Source organism: Nymphalis io, chromosome 8 (genome assembly GCF_905147045.1).
Source record: "Nymphalis io chromosome 8, ilAglIoxx1.1, whole genome shotgun sequence".
NCBI lineage: Eukaryota > Metazoa > Arthropoda > Insecta > Lepidoptera > Nymphalidae > Nymphalis > Nymphalis io.
The window spans coordinates 8,238,427-8,262,148 of NC_065895.1; the positions used below are offsets into that span (position 1 = coordinate 8,238,427).

Consider the following 23,722-nt stretch of genomic DNA (forward strand, 5'->3'; position numbering starts at 1 on the left):
AAAAAATCAAGTACCTAATAAATGATTTTTTTTTGTGTATATTAAATTCACTATTTAATGAAAATGTTTTAAAATTAGCAATTTAATTAATTTAATTGCAATTTTTATATCACATACTTGGTCTTAAACATTGTTTATTTAAAATATATATATGTGTATGTTATACCTTTATTATTATAAATAATTATCATGACTGTGGACTGTCTGGCATCATGAGTCATTCCAACATTGTTCCAAGAAACACCGACTACTCCGTATCGATAACCACATGGTTCAATTTCCTAACTGAAGAATGTGCAGCTGTCCTGTTTTTGCTCGATATAAAAGAAAGGGACAATTGGTGATTACAATCAATTAACTCGTGACGATGGCCAAAGCTTTGATCTCAAAACCGAAACCAGTATGGCAATCTGGTTACACTCGGAAAACATTTTTATGTATAAAATAAAATATATCTATATTTTTTCTTTATGGATTTCATATAAAAATTAACATTGGGTAAAATAAATTAATATTGATTTTATAACGAGATAACCAATTATATTTATTTATTTTTAATTATTATATTTTCATTATAAAGAAGCAACGAAAATGTTGCACTTATAAGGATAATGATATTTAAGAGGTAATAACTACTAATAATAATTCTTTATTAGTAGTTATTACCCCCACATGTTCCGGGATACTAAGGCTCCTATATAACTTACTATGTTTTTACCACCCATTCATCACTTATTCTACTGCTAAACATCTATACTTTGTATTGATTTGTTCCGGTTTGAAGGGTGACTGAGCCAATGTTAATACGGCACAATATAACAGTATAGACGAAATAGTTGGCAGATCATTGACAGGGTTCAAAGAGGTACACTTGCAGAGTATGTCTATGACTTACTTTCATGTATACAACCCTTGGTTGTTGACACTTTTCCATAATATATGTATATAAACGTAATACTTTTTCTAAATTGAAACAAATAATCGGGCATTGTATACTTAGCTGGTAAGTATATGTTATTAAGTTAATGATATTTTTTTTTAATAAAAGCATCAAAATTCGCTTCGGTGTAAATATTGTTTATGATTTAGGGAGCTGAAAGTTATTTCGATATGCGATTAGCCACGTTTCATGACGATAGGGATTGGATTTCAGAAAAATACGGATCGTGTTAGTCCAACAAACCAAGGCCCCTCCTGACTGCGGTAAATAAAAACAAGTAAAAATACTTAATTTTTGATCATATCTACTAGATCTAGATCATATTGTTTAGAATGAAGACAATTCGTGAAGTAGACTTCCGGGGTCTACATTATCGTGGGCCTCCTCCTCTCCTTATAACTCTAAATTCGAAAAAAATTGACAGTCATTTTCGCCCTGACTTTAAGTTGTACATTTTTGTCAAATCATCGAATTATGCTTAACGGCATAGCTTATAAACGTTGCTTAGCGACTGTTTAGTTAAACATTGATTTCTCTCTTTCTGTCATTATTGAATTGACATTCGAAAGAAGAAAGCATTACTTTAATCACCCGGTAAACAGCTTTATAATGTCAGGGCCGTAAATATTTAAATGTAATCGATAGATCACGTTACGTTGCGTGACAGCCTGTAAATGCCCTACTGTTGGGCAGACGCTTCTTTTCCTCGTAAAGAGAAGGTTTGAAGCTTATTTCACCACGCTGCTCTAATGCGGTTTGGTGAATCGTATAGGTGGAAACATTATAATTAAAAAACACAAATCAACGCTATCGTGGCGCAGACGAATTGCTTTACCTTTCTTGTAGTATAATTATCACTATCAATAAGTTCTGTCCACATGAGCAAAATATATATAAACGTATGTCGCCAGCTTCCTAACCATCAATATTAAATTATTTGATTCACTGTACAAGCAGACGCGCTGTGGTTTCGTTGTCTGAAATTGAAAAAGGCAAACAATTTATTTAGTTGCCCGCCCTTACGATCCGCGACACCTAGGCATTATTTTTAACATTCCATTCTTTTACCTAAACAATTTCATTTTATTTGGAGTTGGAATGATTTTATAGCCTACAGTCTGCTTGTTTTAACAAGATCATAATTAAATTTATGCTAGTAATCCTATGTTTAAGTTTATATAACGATAAAAAAGCATATTATTTTTTACAATAAATTAATTTAATATCAATATTATAATGAAGTTAAAACCTATTTCTTTTTGCTGATACGGTATATGTAACTCTACGAGAATAGATATCGATCGTCTATTACAGAATAGGTCCCACACCGAAATTGCTATGCAGTTTGGGGTTTAAATATTTAACCGAATACCTACGAATTCGACCATAATGGCGGAGCAGTATGAAAAATTCCGAATGAAATTGTTTTTACATTCATATCGATTGTTCGATAGAATGTAAACACAGAGGGCGACAGGGTGAAGCTAAGCCCCTTAATAACTGCCTCACGACTAATCCAAGATAGGCAGGCGTGGCCGTAATTCGATATCACCCGTCTTTATCTTGCTGACCTTTGGAGGGCATCAATATATTCTACCCGCATTAAAAACGTACATAGTCCGATCATTATTTCAGAACGTACCCACTAATTATGTCACTCCATTTTCTTTCATTTCATAAAAGCTTTCAACACATTAATATCGGATGGTATGATGTATATACAATTTGTAGTGTTTCAATAGAGGGGAATAAAATGAATGTGATACTGTGGTGGACTCCATTAACGGGTAAATATTTGTTAATTTATCACGGTAGTTGGTCATAGAATCGCTTTGATGTCAGCTTGTATATATGTAATTTCGTTGTTACTGTTTAACTTATTTAACTCCAAACTTCGCTCGTGTGATATACAAAATAATAATGACAAAAAGTAATAAATAAAACTGCGGAAAATAATTTAGTTAATATTTATTTAGTAATGCTTTTCTAAATTGCGAAATAACAGAAAAATATAACGGTTATTAAATAAATAATAAACTTAAGTGAATATTAGTAATTTGTCAGATTTCATTCTTTAATTGCAGACTCTAAAAGAGTTATAAAGTGAAATACTTTAAGTATGACGACTACTGTTTTGCTTGTTAACTGTTTGGAATTCAAAATAAATTATCATAATTGTTTTGTAATTTGACTCTGGGGATATGTATAAAACATTAGAACAATGGGAAACCTTAAAAATATAATTTTTAGAAACATATTTTCTTGAATACTTTGAACAATATTTTTTTATATTATCTATAAAAAAAGTATATAAGTAAAAAAAAATATCTCAAGTAATATTATATTATTACAATTTTTTGTACTCAATTTCAGCCCAATCATATATTTTCAGTTTCATAGAAAAATTTGGTTATTTCGAAACACTAGAAATAGTATGAATAATAAAAAAATATGTGTAGCGCAAAAGTGAAATGAAACGTGTGCTTGAAAGATATTCTTCATAACAGTACTCATATAAAGGTATCATATCTCGCGGAGGGATTGAAAGCTCTGCAAGTGTTCTTTGTTCTAAGTGCGTCACGTGCTGAAGCTTTTTATTATCCTGCTCTATTCCGTGCCCGAGACGCGTGCTCTGAAAAGTCGTTTCCTTGTAAATGAAGCAGCTTATTGCAGTACACGGAAAATTCAACATTAACTACATACCTATTATTACAATTAAATTACCTTGTTTGAATTTTGTTTAATAAAACTGTTTTATATACATAACTGGCTATACGTCACTGCTTAAGCCGCGATAAATCCTTTTTTTATACACGAGATAAATCCTAAATTCTAATGATAGTAACGGTAAGTCAACGCCTCTTATCCTCTACTGGGGATCTTAAATAATCCTGTAAATTAAGTCTGTAATAATAATATTTGAAAAATTGCATAAAATGATTATTATTGGCCCAACCTGGGGTCTGAACCCAACCTCGGGATCTACGGGCCTTATAAGCAAGCCACTGAACTAACGAGACCATTACAAAACATTAACTTCTTTTTCTTTTAATAATAACGTTGATTAAATATAACGTGTATTTTAGTCTTACATATACATAAAAAATAAAACGGTTATTACAGTGACTGAAACGTAATTAATTCCATGAAGAGGGCTTAACACTCATACAGAGGGAATGTGACATGAATCCCCGCAATAACCGAAACGAATAACGAGATCGCGTCTAACGCTTTTCTATGAATTCATCAAAAAGAATATTCAGCCGCTCTTTTAATTAGTTTCTTTGTAACGTTTTAATAATTTTAATGTGAAGAAAATATATTAATTTAGTTAAGAAATTACTATACTTCAAATACTTGCGTCTAGGTTTACGCCAACATTGAAAGTTTATTTTATTTTGCAAAGTATATATAAAATATCATTTCATATTCTGTAATAATTTAATCATAAAACGGATGGAATAATATTTTGATATTATTTAACCAAATATTTTTGTTTGCAGGCGTCGTTTTTGCCGTGGAGGTCCACTTTGAAAATAAGGATAGTGGATTTTTCTTAAAACACACAGCACGATGGAGTGGATCGGGTCCCCCACCTGAACCAATGGGGACAGCACTTCCCGGTGCCCTTCTTTCTCTCGACCGATTTACAGTTCTTCAAGGTTCCGCCCCGGCTTCTGTTCGGGCAACATATGGACCATTTTCTACAAAACAAACCGTTCCAGCTCGTTACGCTGTACCCGACCCTCTTGAACCGCCACGAAGAAATGCAACTCTAGTCGAATTGCAAGATGCGACAGCGCATAGGCTTGACGTATCAGCCCATCTTGTTTTCCGAGAACTACCCAAAGATGCACCTGTACTAAGAGTGTTATTCCACACCGGTGGTGAAGGAGGTGCTCGGAGGGCAGCTGCGAGACCTCGTCGTGTATGTATAACTCTTCATGCTAGCCTCGGAACAAAAACTTTGACCGCTACATGTGGACCTGAAGGTGAAGAAGGAGCATGTTTAGCAGAACTAACAGTACCAGCTGCGTGGTGGCCAGCAGATGGAAAAGGAAAACGGCCACCAAGAACCATGAAACTAGCTTACAGTGCAGCCGAAGCAAGTGGTGGTGAATCTGGCGAAGGAGTGTGTGGCAAAGTATCTGTGCAACCAGCCTGGCCGTTAGGTACAGTGACATTGTCTGGAGCTCGAGCTGGTTATAGAGAAGCGCGCGCGGGAGATACAGCACTATTGTTACCACGAGCACCTTTATATCCTCACTTTAGGCTACATTTGCCTTTTGTTATTCGACGTGATACCAGTCATTCGATAGGACATGTTGTTATCAGGTCAGTTACATTTTAAACAAAAACTATTTCATGTATAATACATATAGTTAAGTGTTATGAATATTTGTATTCATTCATTACGTTCAAGTACGAAGTAACCAACAAAAGCCGATATTTTGAATATTTTATTTCATACTAACAATTACTTATCTTCTTCATACGAGAAATTGGGTTTATTATTATTAGTTTCAACTTTTTATTATTATAAAAAGATATTTATGCAATTACGCAGCAACTACTGATAAGACAATGTGTGTGTGTTTTTTGTGTTAGAGGTGATATCTTGAAAACTTTTAAATAATTTAATTAATTAATATGATTGAGTAGTAACATATATGTACAGATCATTCGTCATAGTATATCTTAAATATGAAAGTCGGGGCGGGTCGTTAATTCATTATGAATATTATGAATAAACAATTTTGCCACATGTGTATGAAATGCGTCAAGCGTAGTTATAAATTAAATTGCGCTTTACAAGCCATAGCGTGCAACTGAGAATACTTCGTACTAATTAAGTGGATAAAAAATTTAAATGAATATGAGTATGGCATAAAAGTTACGTTAACTTTACATTAAATTTACAAAAATATATAGCACTCTATATGCATTTTATAGGTAAGTAGTTTTATTAATAGCCATTCGTATAATAGTATGCTTAGCAGATTCATAAAAACCTTATTTCTAAGTAAAACGAGCACCTGCTTCGAAACTTCAGCAAATATATATCGGTTCTTTTGAGTTATGAGGCGTAGGGTCGCACGGGAATACTGCTGCGCTGAAACGAAAATTTATAACCATTCTAGCTTTACATAATAGGAACATTTGAAAATCTTCTTTTAAAGTTACGACTAAAATATACATTTTCTTTAATAGGATGAAAGTAAAGTCTGGTCTGAGGTTAGTGAGTGTAACAACAGCAAACTCTCAATGGGCAGTAACTGCAGAAGTCAAGCCACGCGCTGCTACCGTTACTGCCACACGCCTCGAACAACCCCTACGTGATGACGACAATCTTGACACGTAAGTTAAACGTAAAACTCGTTATAATTATTAGTTTAATGTATAATAATAATAATAATAATATCCTGGGACATTTTTCACACACGGCCATCTGATCCCAAATTAAGCTTGTACAAAGCTTGTGCTATGGAAACCAGACAACTGATATACTACATATACTGATATACTACATTACTGGTGGTAGGGCTTTGTGCAAGCTCGTCTGGGTAGGTACCACCCACTCATCAGATATTCTACCGCAAAACAGCAATACTTGGTATTGTTGTGTTCCGGTTTGAAGGGTGAGTGAGCCAGTGTAATTACAGGCACAAGGGACATAAAATCTTAGTTCCCAAGGTTGGTGGCGCATTGGATATGTAAGCGATGGTTGACATTTCTTACAATGCTAATGTCTAAGAGCGTTGGTGACCACTTACCATCAGGTGGCCCATATGCTCTCCGCCTTCCTATACTATAAAAAAAAAAAAAAAAATACTACTTTTTTTTTTTGTAAATACATACTTATATAGATAATTACACCCAGACTCAGGACAAACAGACCTGTTCATGCACACAAATGTCTGTCCTGGGTGGGAATCGAACCCACAACCTTCGGCGTGAAAGGCAAGTGTTCTACCAACCACGCCAACCGGCTCGTCAAATGTATAAACTATATTTTTATTTTAAGCGAGAAAATACTAAATAGATTCAAAACTTAAGTGTGAATCTTGGAATACATATGTTATTACAAAATATATTAATTACAAAACAATTTATTAATAATTTAGGTAGAGATAAGCTTAAAATTCACCATCCTATTTCGGTACCTTTTCCACCAGCTGCTTACTATCGTCGGGATTGCGGTTCAGATTTATAGGATTCTATTCCATTTCAATTTTGTCAACCATTGCCTTCGAGCTATTCACGTTCTACAGCTTTTAAAAGTGGGTCAACTGTCTCAACAAAACTAGACGTTTAACTATGTAAACTAAAAATACGTGAAATTCTTCAATAAAAATGATTACATACACTTTTTTAGTTTTATTGAACTAAAAAAGTTTATGTAATTCATAGTATTTACGTGATTACCAATATTCGAAATTCAATGATTCTCTTGGTATAGTGACGCGGCCCTTATAGTGATGTGAATTGGCAAAACGCCTGTAGCACTAAAATGGAACTAACCTTTTGAATTTTAAAGTGAGCATCGGTCAAGTTGTTCTTGGCTAGATATCAAAAAATACTAACGAAGCGAATTCATTCGTTACCATTTGAAAATTGAATTCAAAAGTTCCAAATAATTTAACAAACGGTTACATTCTTAAGTTATGTTTCATTTGATTAATACAAAATCAAATCGAATTCTTCTACTGTAATGTACAGAGACGTTGAGGAGAGTACTGGAGCTGGTGGACCTGGCTGGGAAGAGATTCTGACATGGTTGGTAGAAGTTGGGTCAGAAGGCGAAGGAGACGCAGAAGGTTCCGAGGGAGAATCTGGTCGCGGTACAGCCCGCATTAGCTGGTCAGCGAAGGTATCTGCCACACCAAGTGCTACTTCAACCACTGAAGAAACACCACATGAACACCGAGTTAACACAAGACTTGATATTGAAAAGGATGACATACAAGCTGTGCTTCCTATTTCTAAGGTATGCTAAATTTCTCATTAATGATGTTTAATAATTATTTATTATACAATGTACAACAAGTAAACAAAGACATTTAAAATTATATAGTATTAAAGAAATATGTATCATTTCTCAATAAATATATATGAAACGTTACAGTTAATATTATATTTAATATAAATAAAAAAACTAAAGTAGATACATAAGTTATATGCGATTACAGTAATCTATCGAACTCTTACAGGAGAGCTATTTGAGTTTCCGAATAACATGTCTGTATTAGTCACAAGTTAGTTAAAAGCAAAGTGACACCGCCCGTATGTTTTGGAATTGAAAGCTAATTCTATACTTTTGATGTTTAAATGTCGTTAACAACTTACGAAAATAGGACATAGGAAACTGTCTACACGGGGAGACGCTATGTATAATCTGATCCCAAAATATTCCTAATACATTCTTAGTAATGAATAATGCAATAAATTGTAAAAACGAACGAGGAACAACACAAATATACCATATATCGGTATGTGATAAAATTCTCACAGTACCATGTACTTCATTTTTAGAATTACGTAAAAAATTCTAAACTATATGAAGTAATTCGAATTTAATTACAGCGAAAAAACTATCTTTTGGAAATTTGCTGCCGCAGTGTACAGGCCAAGCTTAGCTAGCGTATTTAGAAATCCGCTACTGGCTGTAGACGACATTACAAATCAAATATTCATGCGTTAAAAATAGTTCCAGTTTAACTAACAACTAATGAAAGGAAACTTCTCTGAATGTATAAATCAATACAAGCTTACAAGTTTCGTAGTCTAATATAGAAATATTTAAGTGACTACAGAATAAGATCAAGAAGTTCTTTATGTATGCGAGATATAGTAAAAAACTAGATAAAATTAAGTTCACTCGCATTCCATAACATGATATATTTTTCTTAATCATTTAATTCACGGAGAAGCAGTTTGTATTTTATTTGAGTGAGCGTTAAGCTTAGATAGGGAACGGCATTTTCATATTCATTCGTTGATGGATGAGCGCTTAGTTCTAAGCAATTGATTAAGATACGAATAACTGTTTCCATCGCGTGTTCACAATGAAAGACGCCTTTAATATTGTGGTTATTAACTGTGTGCTTACGTTGTTATAGTGCCAGGAATTGTCATTCAGACAAATTATTCATTGGGAACGAATTCTAAGCAATTTAGTTCAATTGACAATTATTTGTGTTATCTTGTGAGTGAATTCATGATGTCATGTTTTGAATACACTTTTATATTGTTTGGTCACTTGCTTGTTGAGATCATACAATAAATATATGTGATACAATTTACAAAGTTATGCGTCCATACAATAATAAAAATTATTTCGTCAAACTACTTCTACTAACGCGGTATTTTAACCCAAAGCATCGGGAACAGCAGCTTAGGAGCTAGCTTGTAGATCAACAAAATTGTTTTAATATATTGTTGCCAAAAGAAGCGCTTTCTTTTGGCAACAATATATTAACAATTTGTTGTATAAAACATTTCTTAATATATTTAACTAACAATTTTAATAGTGCAATTACCAATTAAGTTGTGGTACTTCAAAAAAAATGTAGCGGCTTTTAATTCGATATCTTTTATTTATTTATTTTTTTTATAAAATAGGAAGACGGACGAGCATATGGGCCACCTGATGGTAAGTGGTCACCAAACGCCCTTAGACATTGGCATTGTAAGAAATGTCAACCATCGCTTACATAGCCAATGCGCCACCACCCTTGGGAACTAAGATTTTATGTCCCTTGTGCCTGTAATTACACCGGCTCACTCACCCTTCAAACCGGAACACAACAATAATAAGTACTGCTGTTTTGCGATAGAATATCTGATGAGTGGGTGGTACCTACCCAGACGAGCTTGCACAAAGCTCTACCACCAGTACCATTCATCATTATCATTATCATATCATATCATTATGCTGTCAATAGTTTACAGATGATAATCGAAAACTTCAACATCCAACCACCACATAAATGAAATCGCCGGTACAAGCTTGTTCAAAAATCTAGTGTACTTTCGACGAAGTTCATAAGAGTTTGAAAATTTATTTTTTACGTTTAAATATTTGCTGCATCAAATATAATTTTAAATATAATTTTCCCAATGAATAAATACAATTTTCCAAATGTTTAGAACTGGGAAGTGCTCAATACAGCTGTGCTGACTGGAAGACAGGTGTCGCAGGCTATGAAGGTGTTGATAGTATCTCAAGCCGGCCAGGTGGCCGACGTGACTTTACAGAGTTCTTGCCATTCGGAAGATGAGAGCGTACTTAAGGTAAGTCTTAGGTTAAGCCTAAATAGCTGAAATAATTCAATATATTAAATTAAAAATATGGAAGTCGCCTAAAGTAATCAAACAAGAATTATAAAGTTGTAAGTTTTGTTCTTTTGTTTTATTCGGATTCACGAAAAATGTATTAACTTATTATTGCTATGAATCTTTCTGAGATTTTCTTATAAAGCGGGCTTTATGATATATTTATATATAATTTTTAATTTTTTTTATATATTTTATGTAATTTGAGGTACATATTACTTGATATGTTACCATAATCAGAGAGAAAAAATTGTCGGTCGGTACACATTCCAAGCAAACGCTAGCGAACCTATATCAAATATATAAAAACCTTGTATTATAAATTTTTAAATCTTAATAATGAAAAATGAAGTCTGATAGAATAAATATCTATCTTTTATAAGCCACTGTAACCATTTTTATGTTGAAAAAAAAAAACTAGTTAACATTTCTGTATTTTTGTATAAAAAAATTCTAATTTATATATAATGTATGTATTTATATAATATTTTTGGAGATAATATAACAAATTATTTACTTCGCAAAAGCGTAAGAAAAAAGACTTGGAGCGTGCAGAAAGAAATATACGTACTGGTGGATTACTCGCTTGGCCAGATATTCTAAAGAAATGTTATAGCGCAAAACCTTTATGTTGCCCATGCGAAATTTGGGAGGGTGCAAAAAACGGGAAAAAATTACGAGTTAATAGTACTAGTTTCAGAACGAATAACTAAAACGAAAAACTTCGGCTTACGAATATCAGAGTTAAGTTTAAATTGTTTAACTCAAGTATCATTCCGAATTCAAGAGGTATCTTGAATCCGATAAAAGGCTAACCATTACTATTCAGAAAAAAACCCAAAATAACCCGAGGGAATTTGTAAGGTGGGTATAGGTAACCTTACAGAGGGAACGCTTCGGTCGTTATTACAAATTAAGGGTACTTTGCGTGGAATTAAAATCCTTTTAGGACCATTGTTTGCGTAACGACAGTAATTTCCATAGTAATTACTGTAAATTGCGAAATAAAAATAAATAGAAGGATTACTACTGATATTTAGTCGTATTTACTTAAATACAAATCACAATTTTACAATGACTAATATTATGCTGATCTTGTATAGTTCTATAAAATATTTTTATATATGTTTCTGTTAGTATAAATTATTAATATCTGGAATAGATAAGACATATGTTTAGAAGTATAAAAGTAATTTTTAAATAAAAATATTGAAAATTGTGACGCTGTAGGGGCTTATCCTTTGAGGATATTCAGTCCAGATATTCTCTGACAGATAGGCTTTGTAGCCTTTACTTGGATTATGAAGAAATAATAAAATCTTGGCTATTAATCTTTTTGAATATTTTTTTATATAATCAAACTAGAACGTAAAAAATGTTTGGTATAGAAATAGATTTTGCGAAAATAATGAGCATACATTTTCATTTACATTTAATAAAAACACCGTATTATTGTAATTTATATAATATAATAGGCGTTTACCTAAACTTTAATATTCTCTACTTCACACGTACAGGTCTCATCGTCGTGCAGTTCCGTGTATGTAGATGGATCGGAAATCCGTGGCTCGTCAAATGCTTCCGTGATCGTTAAATATGGTACATACACTGGCTTGGCGAGATTTACAGTTTGGATGCCGGAGTATCCCCTCGAAATTGATGTCGACGATAATCGGCTATCACAAATTAAAGGTAATTTGGATATGATTAAAATTATATTAATTATTTCAGTTAATTTGAACATGTTATACGATACATCTGTTTCCTGCTAATGACTTAAGCAGGAAACCTTTACTGGATAACAATTAACCCTCTTAATTAAAGGATCAAATGTCTAAGCAGCTCAAAGAAGAAAGGATAGCCTCTTTATGCTGTGTTTTTATAAACGTTTTATTTTGAAATTTCAAAAATTTAAAGAACAATCAAGTTTATAATTTGATTAAAAAAGTAATGTTATCATAGTTTGTAAATATACTTTTTTTCCACAACAAACAGAACACAATACATGTACAATGTACGCTTACGTATTTGTCTTATTTACTTTTTATTCCCTTCAGCTATGTATGTGTATAAAGGATTGAGCGTAAGAGCTCTATCTACTTTGTTCTTGTATTGACCCACATATGTTCTTTTAAAGGCTGGAAAGTATCAGACGAGGCGAATGCTAAAGACAGATTAAGACGGTCTTTGTCGTCGCGAGGGTGGGGCGGTTCGAGACCCGACACCCCCAACTCTCTGACGGATCAGCGCTCTTGCAGACTCAGATACCAACAAAGCAATGTTGAGGTTTGTATAGAGATTGGTTTCTTTGTAAGTAAAGTAAAATTGTATAGATGTATACAGTGATGCAGCTACAGCTTTTAATGGAAAAAGTAGTTAGTTACATGATCGACATAATACAAAAGTTTTTTTGTTATTGAATACGTTTCTCCAATTAAATATCTTACTATTTCTACAACTACAATATGCTTTACTAATAATTCATTCTTTGAGACTTTGAAAATTAATATGTTAATTATTAACTAAATATATTATAACATTTCTTAACAAATATCATAATTCATTTCATATAATGAAAGATTTTAACGCTAGTCCAGTCTACTAAAATTTTAGTACTCTCAGTTTAGGAAGCTAACCATTAATTAATGAAACATGCTACTGACTTACGCCTGGAGTTACGCCAAATCTCGAGATCTATAATTTACTAATGCAACATTGGTACCACGTGACATTTATACAATTATAAATACAAATGTATATTTATTAAATACACTGGTTAATCATTTTTATTATTATTTTTTAATTGTAAGGCGAGCGTGCAAATGGCCCAACTGATAACTGACTGGGTAGTAAATGGTCACTGTCGCCTTTAGACATTGGGGATTGTAAGAAATATTAACCTTTACTTACATCGTCAATGCGCAAATAACTTTGGGAACTAAGATGAAATATCCCTTGTGCCTGTAGTTGCACTAGCTCACTCATTCTTCAAATCGGAATACAACAATACTATGTATTGCTGTTTGGTGGTATCTTTTTGGCGGTCTGGTCGTATGCATTTATGGATTGGATACCGCCGTCATCAGCTAATTGTAATTTAATACTGACCGTAACAGCCTGTGAATGTCCCACTGCTGGGCTAAAGGCCTCCTCTCCTCTTTTTGATGAGAAGGTTTGGAGCTTATTCCACCACGCTGCTCCAATGCGGGTTGGTAGAATTCACATGTGGCAGAATTTCAGTGAAATTAGACACATGCAGGTTTCCTCACGATGTTTTCCTTCACCGTAAAGCACGAGATGAATTATAATCACAAATTAAGCACATGAAAATTCAGTGGTGCTTGCCCGGGTTTGAACCCACGATCATCGGTTAAGATTCACGCGTTCTTACCACTGGGCCATCTCGGCTTTTTTTTTTTTTTAAAATAATAAATTTAATACTGTAATATAACTAATACAATAGTTACTGATATAGCTCTCGACTCTTATTATAAAAGAAATACTAACTAACATTAAAAACTTTAAATCTTTATTAATGGAGTACTGAATTCTGATTGCTGATTTATATATTTAAATCGTTAAAGTGAAATTATTTATTTTGCTAGGTGTACGCGCGGTTCCTCGCAAAAGATCACGACTCTGGACGCGTGTCGTACTTCGTTTCGCGGCGCACGTGGCTCAAGGTCACGGAGCTGGTGTTGTCTCTGATGCGCGTGTCGGACCCGCGCATTGCGTCGTTGCGTGAACGCGTACTGCAAGGCCGCAGCACCGGACGGACGGAAGTGCAAGTCCTATCACCCATTACTGGTAAGCTTATGTATAGAATTTATATCTCTCTCTTACGTTCTATCCTTTTCTCTTCTGTTAAAATAGATCGTTCACACACTCGGTGTCGGTATATTATATTCACACATACTTAGACACACACACATACACAGGACAAGAAGCAATCTTTAAGTATTTTCTACCTAACAGCTTATAATTAAATTATTTACGTTATATTTCTAATATTATGAAAAATGAAGTGTGTATCTACGTATATACGTGTACGTAAGGTATGTTTGTTACTAAATCGCTGGTATAGTCAGTTAAGTCACGATTAAGACATGGATTAAATTTATATCATATTAATTGTAATTAATAATAATAAAGAAAAATTAATAATAATAAAAAGGTAGTATGTTATCAATCAATACATTATAATAGGATCTGGTTTTTAATAGACTATTTTATACGATAATTTTTAAAAACGTCAACCGTCTTTAGTTTCTATTTATTTTTTAAAAGGCTGAACGCTAAACATAATTTGTAATTCTATTCTGTTAAGATTGTCATTATTCGTTTGTTTATATATTGTATGTTCCGCGCACAGGACGAGTCATTGGTCTTCGCGAAGTTCGAGTGGTCAACGATAAAGTTTCGATCTCTCGTCTGCTTGTTCGTGTCATCTCGGGCTTACAACTAAACATATCTCCGGATACGGCAATTGAAAATGGATACGTTTCTGAAACAACTGTTACCAGACGTCTAACAGCACAGTATCAGGTATAGTGTGTATTTTGTACCATTACACACACACACTCGTATATACAAACCCTCGCACGCAAACGTATTATGTATATTCATACAGCGTTTCAAACACGTTTACATTAAAACACATCTGGTACTCCAAAAAGGCAACGCTATTTGGTTAATACTCAACGCTATGATTTATTAGTCCTGAACAAACATTCGTAAATCAAGTAATAACTAATGTGACCTCTGACCTATGAACTTTAACCGGCCTCGAAATAATGGTTCGACCGTTAAGGTTAAACGGGCAACTTGAGGTTTGTTGGCGTGATGAGTCACTAAGGAAAATAATAACAATTTCAGGAAGGATTGTTGGATATAGACATTGAATTTTCTGATGGAAGCCACACAGCTCTGCGGGACGTTGCAGTGTCGGACTATTACTTGTTAGTGGAGAGCTTGGACACCGAAGTTGTAGCGTTTGCGCCAATGTTGGCCTCGCGTCATCCCCGTGTTATTGCTGTTGGTGAAGGTATGTTTCGTTTATAAATTAATTTAAAAAAGAAAGAATTTTATTGGCCACACCCAATACGCGTGACCTTTCAGTGACTACACGACCGGTTTTTATTATTCTTTTATCACCTATACAATACAGAACATAAATTATTTAAATTACCACCCTTATAAATTTTTATTCTTAGAAATATATTTTTTTATTTATAATAATCATGTTAAATAAATAATACTCGCGATGGAATCAAATCAGAAGTATGATTTTAATTTTTAACTTGGTCACTGAATTGTTTTGGTACTTAAGCAAATAATTTTACCAAAAAGTTTAAATTTTAAAATCAGTTTACTAGTAAAAGAGTTTCTTTTAACACATTACAGGCAGCGGTGAACTCTTGCGAGTCACCCTCCTCACCCCGGAGCAATGTCGGTCTGGGCCGCTGCGTCGAGTGGCGCTGCCCGGGAAGGGCGACACCAAGACCCCCGCCAACATAAAGAACATCCCCGGAGCGCTCGCCAGCGCGGCGGCCGGCGTCGACGTGGACTTCAGCGGCGGGGACGCCCCGCAGCGCCCCGACACGCCGCAGAACGACGACATCATGGCGCGGGGCGGCGTCCGGACCGGCATGTCGGACCTGAGCGACGTTCTAAAAGGTATTTGTGAACGAGTAGATCTTGATTTTGACAAAGAATGGATTTAAATATATATATTTGTTACCTTGTTATTTTATTACCTGTTATGGCGGGCCGTCGAAAGAGGCTATAGAGATGCCACTTTTATGTTCAGCCTCATAAGATATTAGTAAAACAGTAAAATCACACTACATCATTAAAAAAAAAAAAACAAAAAAAAACAATTAAGTACTTTATTTTTAAAATAAAAAAAAAACAGTTTACTACGACGTAAAAAGCTCCACTCCACTAAAATTAAATAATATATATCAAAACGCATAAAATTCTAACCAATCGCTGAGCTCTTAAGAAATTTTAATTTTGTCAACGAAAACAATCAAATTACATTCAGAAAACTATAAAATTGTACAAAGTTATAATAATAATAAAGAATATATATATACAATCATATATTAATGATATGTTTTTTTTCAGGATTTTCGCCTTTCAAAGATGAAAACAATCACGAACCTACAGTACAAGCGCAACAATACGGTTCAATCTTTAGAAGCAACACAGCACTCCATCCAAGGCATCCCCCACAAAGTAATATGTCGCAAGTTGAAATAGGTTAGTTTTATATTATAACAAAAGTATTATATTATAACAAAATATTATTCAGATATAAGAATATAAACAATACTCTAATGTGATGTTATTTAATTTTCAGGCATGTTCGTTTTACTGGGAGCATTCTGCTTTGCAATTGTGGTAAGTTTTTTTGGATTAATTGTCTAAATCAATTTGTAACTATGTTAATACAGAAGTTCTAAAACGACTACAAAATCATTCGTTTTAGATTATTTTGTTGTTAATAAAAAACCTTCTCCTCAAAAGGGAGAGGAGGCCTTAGCCCAGCAGAGGGACATTAACAGGCTGTTACTGTGATAAAACACTGTTTGCAATTTTTTTAATTGAAATTTCATTTATTCGTTAAACATGAGCTTATTTATTCAGTTTCATGCTTTGTTCATATTATTTATTTAATCCTTATAACCGACGCTATCGTTTGGTTCTATACCGTAACCGTAACCGTAACAGCCTGTGAATGTCCCACTGCTGGGCTAAAGGCCTCCTCTCCTCTTTTTGAGGAGAAGGTTTGGAGCTTATTCCACCACGCTGCTCCAATGCGGGTTGGTAGAATTCACATGTGGCAGAACTTCAGTGAAATTAGACACATGCAGGTTTCCTCACGATGTTTTCCTTCACCGTAAAGCACGAGATGAATTATAATCACAAATTAAGCACATGAAAATTCAGTGGTGCTTGCCCGGGTTTGAACCCACGATCATCGGTTAAGATTCACGCGTTCTTACCACAGGGCCATCTCGGCTTTTGGTTCTATAATAGGTTTTAATTCTTAATAAATAAATTTATCAAAAATACTAGAAGTTGTTGGCCTTGTGGTTTGGATAAGCATATAAGTAAAGCAAATACATATATTAACAAAGCTATTTTATCTCGTGGCTGCACAGGTGTTCGTGGTGTCGTGCGTGGTGTACGCGTACCGGCTGAAGCCGGCGGGCGCGGAGGGCGCGGCGGGCGCGGGGGGCGCGGGGTGCGCGGAGAGCGCGCGCGCGGCGCCGCTCACGACGCTCGCGCTCGCCAGGGACAAGCCCGCGAGGGACTCCACTACCAACGCGCATGATTGGGTTTGGCTCGGTACGCACCATTATTAGGACCTGAACCTGAAAGCTAAACACCAATTTCCAATTCACCAATTTATATATTAGTTTACTTTGTTTCTCTGTGTTCGTTTTTTTCTCTTGTTCTATAATTTAGGAGATTTAATCGATTCCCATTAAAGGTCGTGCGACTATCGAAAGAAATGGAAACCGTCAACCCGCCAACGTTGATCGCAATTCGACACATCTCATCGAGAAGGGCAACAACAATCGTGAGATGAGAATCACGGCGAACCCTCTTAACTACAACTACGTAGATCCGGACGACGCGATTCGTGAAAATGGAAACGTCATGGTGACAAGTTTCGACAACCCAAATTCGATCGAGCTGCCATCGCAGAGCGAGAGACGCGACCGGGTCATCGATTCGACCACGTACTGCAAGAAACCATCCAGACACAATCGTCAAAACTCCGGAGACGGTCATTGGCAGTAAGATTATCATTGTCATCATTAGTTGCATGTTTCACAACAGCCATACGAACATTGAAATATTAATGGAACTAGTGTTAATTGTGTTTTAGTCTTATTTAAGTATTTGTGAATTCAGGATGGATACGAGCAACGAAGATGATTACCGACCCCCCGTTCCACCCCACAGGAACTCTTCAACGCCACAACCTCAAGTCCCAGTACCGCCCCGAAATTCCAACAAAGTAAATATTATCTTCAATTTTATATACTTTACTGTAATATTGTACAAATTTTAAGTAATTCAATCAATCTAAATCGGTAGTAGCGTTACATTTACATTAATATTTTGAAATTGTGATACAGTCCTAAAACCTACAATAATAATGTGTCGTTTGAATAAATTCAACGATTCAAAATTTTTTACTTTTACAGATTTTGCCAGATACCGTCATGCCACCAACTCGCCGAAGCCATTCCAGAAATCACCACAAGAAACACGACCGCGAATATGATACCAAACGCTCTCCGGAAAATGGCCGTCGCTCAGACCGGTAATTTATTGTTACGAATACTTTTAAAAAATAAACTGCGTAAGCGCTGATTTATATAATTAAAGTTTCATTAGCACAAGAAAGCCGAAATCGGTGGTTTAAGACGATAGTAGGTAAGGTTTTGCGTCGGTCCATCCTTATCAATTATTCTAGACCTTCTGTCGTTACCCATTATTTTAAGCCAATCTGTGTTCCCATTTTGTGTCAAGTGTTATGTAAAGTGTATGATAGTTTCCAATTTGACTATCAATAAGTAAGTGTAATGCTTCTATGTTGATCAAGTATTTTGATTTTGAGTATATACTCATTTTAATTTTTTACAGAATTATTGATTTAAACAGAATGGATGCTCCGTATATGTCAAGCCGAGATATTAAAGATCAATACAAACGCGACTCATACCCCCTGCAATTGCGAAACGAATTTGACGATAATCCTGTAGAAAAACTTACTAACAAAGACGACTGCGCTAAGCTTTTCGAATTCGATAATGACGCTCCACTCATCATGGAAAACAAAGATTATAGAGAGATCGTGGGACTCAACAGAGGAACGGATGATTCCCGACGTACCTTTGTAAAACCCGAAAGCCCCGACTACATGCATGACTCTGGAATCGGTAAATATCTTTGACTTTATTTTTTTAATTTATCAATTTTTTTGTGTGATAAATAAAACAAATAATGTTACAGGCCTACCGGAAGTACAAATGAGACATAAGTCAAAGAATAAGGAATCGAATGCTAAATCTGACTTCGTCGATCCTACAAATCAGACTAAAGGTATAAAAAAAAACCAATGACGCTATTATTATTACTTAATCAAATGAGTGAACTGTTTAACAAAAAATATTTAATCAATTTAAGTATTATTTTGACATATAATTGATATGAAAAAATATCATCATCAACCAGGTGGCAGTTCCCCAGAAGTGAAGCGCGCTACTATAGTGGGGAACCCCATGTACTCTCGCGGAGACGACGAGCTGCGAGCCGACGCTCCCGTGGAGTCCCTCGGTCTAGACGACCTGCACATGGACTACGATCAGATCATGCACTATTTCCACAACCTCAAGGTATAAATGCCACCCACCGTCCCACATGCTTCTAGCGTAGCGTTGCTGTGTCGCTTGCATCGATACGTGCTCGAGCACCGACCACGGCGCGAACTTATCATATCCTTTGTCGTATTTCGATGTTCGATGTACTCTCTTATGAATGATAGAGCCTGAATTTTGATGCATTTAATACTATATTTAGGATAGTATTTTATATAAATACGTTTTATACAATTATTATATAATATATACCTAAAGTCATGCAGTATTGTAGTATATAGGTAGGTATACCTATAAATCATCTTATTATACTTCTCGAACATGTCTATAATCGCAACGCCTAAAGACACAATTCACTTCGCGATTTTACTTAACACCATTTATATGTTTTTCATCTAGTAGAAAGCTAGCAAGCATATCTTTCTCACTAGTTTTTTTTAGATCGAATAGATTTTCACAACATAATCTCACTACGTTTTAAAAGTTCAGCTTAAAATCTGACTTATGTCTATTTTGAAATCTTTCGCAGGAATCAAACGCCTGAGTAGAGCAGATCATTGCAAAGATCCGGCAGATATTGTCTACGTTTAAATATCAGCATATCATCAAAGCTCCTCCAATCGACGTATTCAATGCCCCCACCGGCTCAGCCGGGGCAGCCGGGCTCGAGGATAGTACCGTTGACGCTCCTAACAACGTATCGCACACAAATTTTGATGCGCACATTTACGAAAACGTTTATAACGGTAATAATGTCGCACCGACTAAAATGCTATGCGACTCGATTGCTCATAAAAACACTTTTATGAAAAGACAATTGAAATTCTTGTTAGAGCATTTGAGCGAATCGTACGAATAAAGTCAACGTATTATCCTCCATACAATATGTGTCCAAAAGTGGATCCTTGCAGTGATCGAAAACGAAGTATAAACAATGATTATGTAACTTTTATACTTATTTAGCGTTAAACGTATTTACTCTAGTCATCTACAAAGTTGCACACATTCAAATAACCATGATTACCGTGTGCATGTAGTTAATTAATACTCATATGTCAATGATTATAATATTGTAGATAATAAATTACGCGCGTTGATTTTATATGTAAATTGATATTCTTAGTTACTTCTATTCACGGTCTAATCTATTTATCAGAGCTATATTATACCTACCTATACATAAGTTTAAGATTATTTAATCTTCAATATATTATTATTCCAATTAAAACTTAATAACCCTTGCATATTTTATTCTAGATATGTAAATATTTTCCACTAGAGACAGTAAAAACGCTACCTCACTTACATATGTCTTAGCTTAGCCAATATCTGTATCGCAAGCAAAATGTACAATTTGGACTAGTATCTATTTTATAATGTTCTTGAAAAATTTAACCTTCTCAATGAGCTCCAAACGTTATTAGTTCATTTTCTCTTTTCGTCCCATTCAAAAAGATAGGTTTTAAGACTATAAAATGCCAGTGTTTAGAAATAATGGTAGTTTAGTAACAACATAGCATAAGGCAGAACTAGTCAAATAATTTAAAGAAAGGGCTAATTATTTGCTCAAAAATATATACTGTTTAAAATAATGACATATTGTGAATATATTTATTTTTCTTTACGTTCCTTGTAACATACCACCGCTATTTAAAACTGTTGTTAAAATTCTTTAGTTTAGACATATTTAATACCTACTTGGCCTAATTTAATAGGTAATTCAGGTTTGCTGAAATGTTAAAAAAAGCTTTAAACGTTTCAGTATACAATATCGTTCAATAAAAAATGTTTGTAATCAGTAATATTTAGATTCAAATATAATTATGTGATATCTGACTGCTACGATTTATTTATTGCAGTCATCTTAATAAATAAAAAAGCCATATCATATTATGAAATATAGCGCTTGTATTATATAATAATATGTAAACACTATTATTAATTTATTGAAAAATGTACATTGCATTTACTTGTAAGTTAGTTTTTTAGGCTTTGTAAATATTGTTATGACGTTATATAATTTATAGTTACTTGTGGAGATGGAATGGTGGATATAGTTAATAAATGTGGTAGAGTCGCTTGACATACTATCGACAGAGTAGTTGCACTCGATTATAACGAAATATTTCGTGTCTGTTACATAATGTACACAAAATAGTAAATGTTTTCATCTTGTCATTGTATAATTGTGACCCTGGATATTATTAAATAGACGTTCTATCGGCAAATGTAATTATTTATTAGGAAGTAAGTTTGGCAGTGGAATTTAATGTCGCTATATAATATATGTTTCCAGGATATTGAATATTAACTGTTGGGCTTGATCTAGCAAACTATTTTAAAACTTGATATTCGATTACATACAATTAGAATGTTGTTTGGCTTTCGTCGTTAGGTTGTACTTTGTAGACGAGTCACAGGAAACTATACTACTCTACTGCTGTAGTATTCGTTATTGTAACTTTTGTTTTTGTTGAGTTTTGCCGTATTATATAAAAGAGAAGTTTATAATAATTAATAAATGCTACAAAATTTATACATGTATGCAAACTGAGGCTTGTCACGAAAATCCTTTCATAAGATGTCAAATATAATAAAACATTATTAAATATGTTGATTTTTTATTGCTATCTATACCTGATCCACACACACACACCAAATACATCAAGAAAAATTCATGAAATAAATATGCTGATTGTGAGTCGACGATATTAATATAACGAATCAACGATCAAACCAAGATGCAATTTAGGAGAGCACCAAATTCATACACAGTATAAAATATATATTTAGTTTTACTAAAGCTTCTTATTTTAGGGATTATAGGTGCCATAGTTATTATATATGCTCATATTATCAATCCTATTTATTGACGGTTAAGGGATTTTGCTTAACATTTGTACCGATTGCATCGGCTGTTCCACAAGAGTCACACCGACACTTAGTTTCTTTTTTATATAATATCTTTCATTTTTCAGATGGCTAATTTGTAATTGATTGTTAAAGGTAACTACTAAGTATAGAGTAAATGTCAAAATTATAAAAAGTTATTAGCAAGTTAACTATAATAACAAGCTTTTATGATAATTAATAATTAATATGTTGTAAGATAATCACACCGATAGTTCATTACGAAAATCCCAGGACGGTTGCAAAGGACCGGATAATTGGAATGTAAGTAAGGTTTTTGACAATCATCCGAGTTATTTTTAGTTTTTTTTTTTTTTAAATTTAATAGGATGTCCAACAAGGAATACACATGACAAGCTTTAAATACATTATGCGAGTTATAAGTGTATCTGCTCCCTCAGTTAAAGGAAACCACAGCATCCATCCCATACAACAAATAACAGCGATATCACCATCACCACTTTATGACCATCATCTTATGAGCGTTGGCAATTGGCTGACATTAATGTAACCTAACGGCATTTGATACACTTATATAAGTTTGGATTTTATTTTGTCTCCGTGGAATTACAACAAAGGTATTCGCACTGAGCGTAGAAAACTTTTGTAATCTTTTCAATAACGCTGAAGTATTAGGCCAGGTAACATAAAACCGATTAAAGACCTGTTCAAAAACTCATAAAATATGTTATGGCCCCTATGAAAGATAGGCTGGTATTTTTCCGATGGTAATGATATAAACATAAATCCATAAATATGATTGTATTTTAGTCTTTATGTTGTGTTTTACGTTTTATATTATTTTAACTTTTATTATTTTTAATGAAAAAATATTTAATGTATAGATATTAGCTTCATGCCTCGTTGGTCTAGTGGCTTGATGTAAGGCCGCAGACTCGGAGGTCCTGGGTTCGATTCCCAGATCGGGCCAATAAAAAGTTATTGGGTTTTTCTGTCATAAAATTCTTAGTAGCAGCCCGGAGTCTGGAAGTTGGAAGTGTGTTCACTCCCGTGCCTCGGAAAGCACGTAAAGCCGTTGGTCCTGCGTTCAGGCGCGTCCTCTTTCCGATCGTGGCGGATTGCCGTCCCATCGGATTATGAGAGAAAAAAAAGAAAGAATAGAGAGTGCATCTGT

The 23,722-nt window shown here is 34.2% G+C and overlaps 1 protein-coding gene across 2 annotated transcripts in view; it reads left to right on the plus strand.

Moving 5' to 3' along the window:
* Positions 1 to 22,280, plus strand: part of LOC126769938 (transmembrane protein 132E) — a 73,440-nt gene extending 51,160 nt beyond the window's left edge. Inside the window, exons 2-21 of one of the 2 annotated variants that reach the window (XM_050488954.1) lie at positions 4,444 to 5,275; positions 6,152 to 6,298; positions 7,661 to 7,928; positions 10,091 to 10,234; positions 11,794 to 11,968; positions 12,414 to 12,562; positions 13,882 to 14,083; positions 14,649 to 14,821; positions 15,152 to 15,320; positions 15,680 to 15,952; positions 16,406 to 16,540; positions 16,641 to 16,681; positions 17,446 to 17,632; positions 17,778 to 18,087; positions 18,206 to 18,311; positions 18,502 to 18,620; positions 18,944 to 19,239; positions 19,313 to 19,402; positions 19,535 to 19,695; positions 20,207 to 22,280. In XM_050488954.1, coding sequence (XP_050344911.1) covers positions 4,444 to 5,275; positions 6,152 to 6,298; positions 7,661 to 7,928; positions 10,091 to 10,234; positions 11,794 to 11,968; positions 12,414 to 12,562; positions 13,882 to 14,083; positions 14,649 to 14,821; positions 15,152 to 15,320; positions 15,680 to 15,952; positions 16,406 to 16,540; positions 16,641 to 16,681; positions 17,446 to 17,632; positions 17,778 to 18,087; positions 18,206 to 18,311; positions 18,502 to 18,620; positions 18,944 to 19,239; positions 19,313 to 19,402; positions 19,535 to 19,695; positions 20,207 to 20,221 — 3,992 coding nt within the window. In that variant the 3' untranslated portion in view covers positions 20,222 to 22,280. Of the gene's footprint in view, positions 1 to 4,443; positions 5,276 to 6,151; positions 6,299 to 7,660; positions 7,929 to 10,090; positions 10,235 to 11,793; positions 11,969 to 12,413; positions 12,563 to 13,881; positions 14,084 to 14,648; positions 14,822 to 15,151; positions 15,321 to 15,679; positions 15,953 to 16,405; positions 16,541 to 16,640; positions 16,682 to 17,445; positions 17,633 to 17,777; positions 18,088 to 18,205; positions 18,312 to 18,501; positions 18,621 to 18,943; positions 19,240 to 19,312; positions 19,403 to 19,534; positions 19,696 to 20,206 lie in introns of those variants that run through there. The other variant, XM_050488955.1, reaches the window with a different exon arrangement.
* Positions 22,281 to 23,722: the final 1,442 nt, after the last annotated feature.